At 44.3% G+C, this 1,303-nt stretch overlaps 1 protein-coding gene across 1 annotated transcript; it reads left to right on the top strand.

Moving 5' to 3' along the window:
- The first annotated feature begins 557 nt into the window (after nt 1–557).
- Nucleotides 558–1,079, top strand: LOC139116612 (heparan sulfate glucosamine 3-O-sulfotransferase 3A1-like). Its single transcript, XM_070679210.1, has one exon. It carries the CDS (start codon nt 558–560, stop codon nt 1,077–1,079), a length of 522 nt encoding a protein of 173 aa, XP_070535311.1.
- The last annotated feature ends 224 nt before the right edge of the window (nt 1,080–1,303 follow it).

Raw genomic sequence — 1,303 nt, 5'->3', positions numbered from 1 at the left:
TTCGTCCTGTCCTTATTTGTATTGAGATATCTCGAAGCCCCGAAGGGCGACGGAATGACGCTTAAACTATTGGCTGACAAACCATCGTTGAGAGACTACTGGCAGGCTGCTGGCGAATCCACAGTTGCTGCTGACGGCGACGAGGACTGGGACGCCACCACCGCATATGACGAATACATTGAAGAATACGGCAAGCGCTCCTGCTACCATCTGGCCAGATGTTCTTACTGTTTGAAGTTTCCAAGAAATGCAGATGACATGGAGAGACTTGAATGCAAGAGGCGTCTTCCCGATGCAATAATCGTTGGAGTCCGCAAATGCGGCACTGGGACCGTGTCCAAGCTACTCAACATCCATCCTCAGCTTGTCTCACCCAGAGATGAGACGCACTACTTTGATTCAGAAAAAGAGCCAGGTTTGGAATGGTATGCCGAGCAAATGCCCTGTCATCACGTTATCAAATGACCATCGAAAAAACCCCGACCTACTATTTCAGACCTGTTGACGCGCCGAGAAGAATTAGAGAGACCATTTCGCCGAACACCAAAATTATAATCATGGTTTGTGACCCAGTGCGTCGTCTCATATCAGACTACCTCGAGTTTGTCAACAAAACAGATCGCGACTACACTCAGAAGAAAAACATGGCCGACACTGTGGAGGAAACTGTGTTTGAGAGCAACGTGACCAAAAATGTGAGAATATACAACGAAATGGTGGATGTTGGGGTTTATGTCAAACACCTTTTCCATTGGTTGGAGTATTTTCCCAGGAAACAAATGCACTTCATGGACGGAGACAATTTCCGAAATGACCCTGCCGATGAGTTGCGAAAGTTGGAAACATTTCTCGGCGTTGAGCATCACTTTCGGAAGGAACATTTTTACTTCGACAGTTCTAAACAAAACCACTGTGTCGCTTTCCCGAAGAACTTTTGCATGCCTTCCGCCAAGGGGAGACATCACCCTGTAGTAGCCGACTGGGCTCTACAGAAACTCTGTGAGTTCTACAAACCTTACGACAACGCCCTGACAAATCTTCTGCGACAAAGGTTTACATGGGTCGGCAAAAATTGCTGATATTAATAGTATTTAGTCTTGCAGGGATCGCTTATCATCTGCAATATATGCCTCCTTCAAATTGTGGTAATTATCAGAAACTGATCAAGTTTAAGTTTAAAAATGATACCTTATCAATTACTGACGGGAATGTTCAATGGATTAATAAACCTGTTGATGAAAACAGTTTTCAGATGTTATTTTCGACTTTCATTGTTTTCGGAATTTTTATTCCCGATTATATC

This window comes from Ptychodera flava, chromosome 17 (assembly GCF_041260155.1).
Source record: "Ptychodera flava strain L36383 chromosome 17, AS_Pfla_20210202, whole genome shotgun sequence".
Classification (NCBI taxonomy): domain Eukaryota; kingdom Metazoa; phylum Hemichordata; class Enteropneusta; family Ptychoderidae; genus Ptychodera; species Ptychodera flava.
Note: the sequence above shows the minus strand (reverse complement) of the source record. Positions and strands in the feature narration are given on the sequence as shown.

Bases quoted from the DNA above. Each gene is read 5' to 3' on its own strand.
- LOC139116612 (XM_070679210.1), top strand. From the start codon at position 558: ATGGTTTGTGACCCAGTGCGTCGTCTCATATCAGACTACCTCGAGTTT.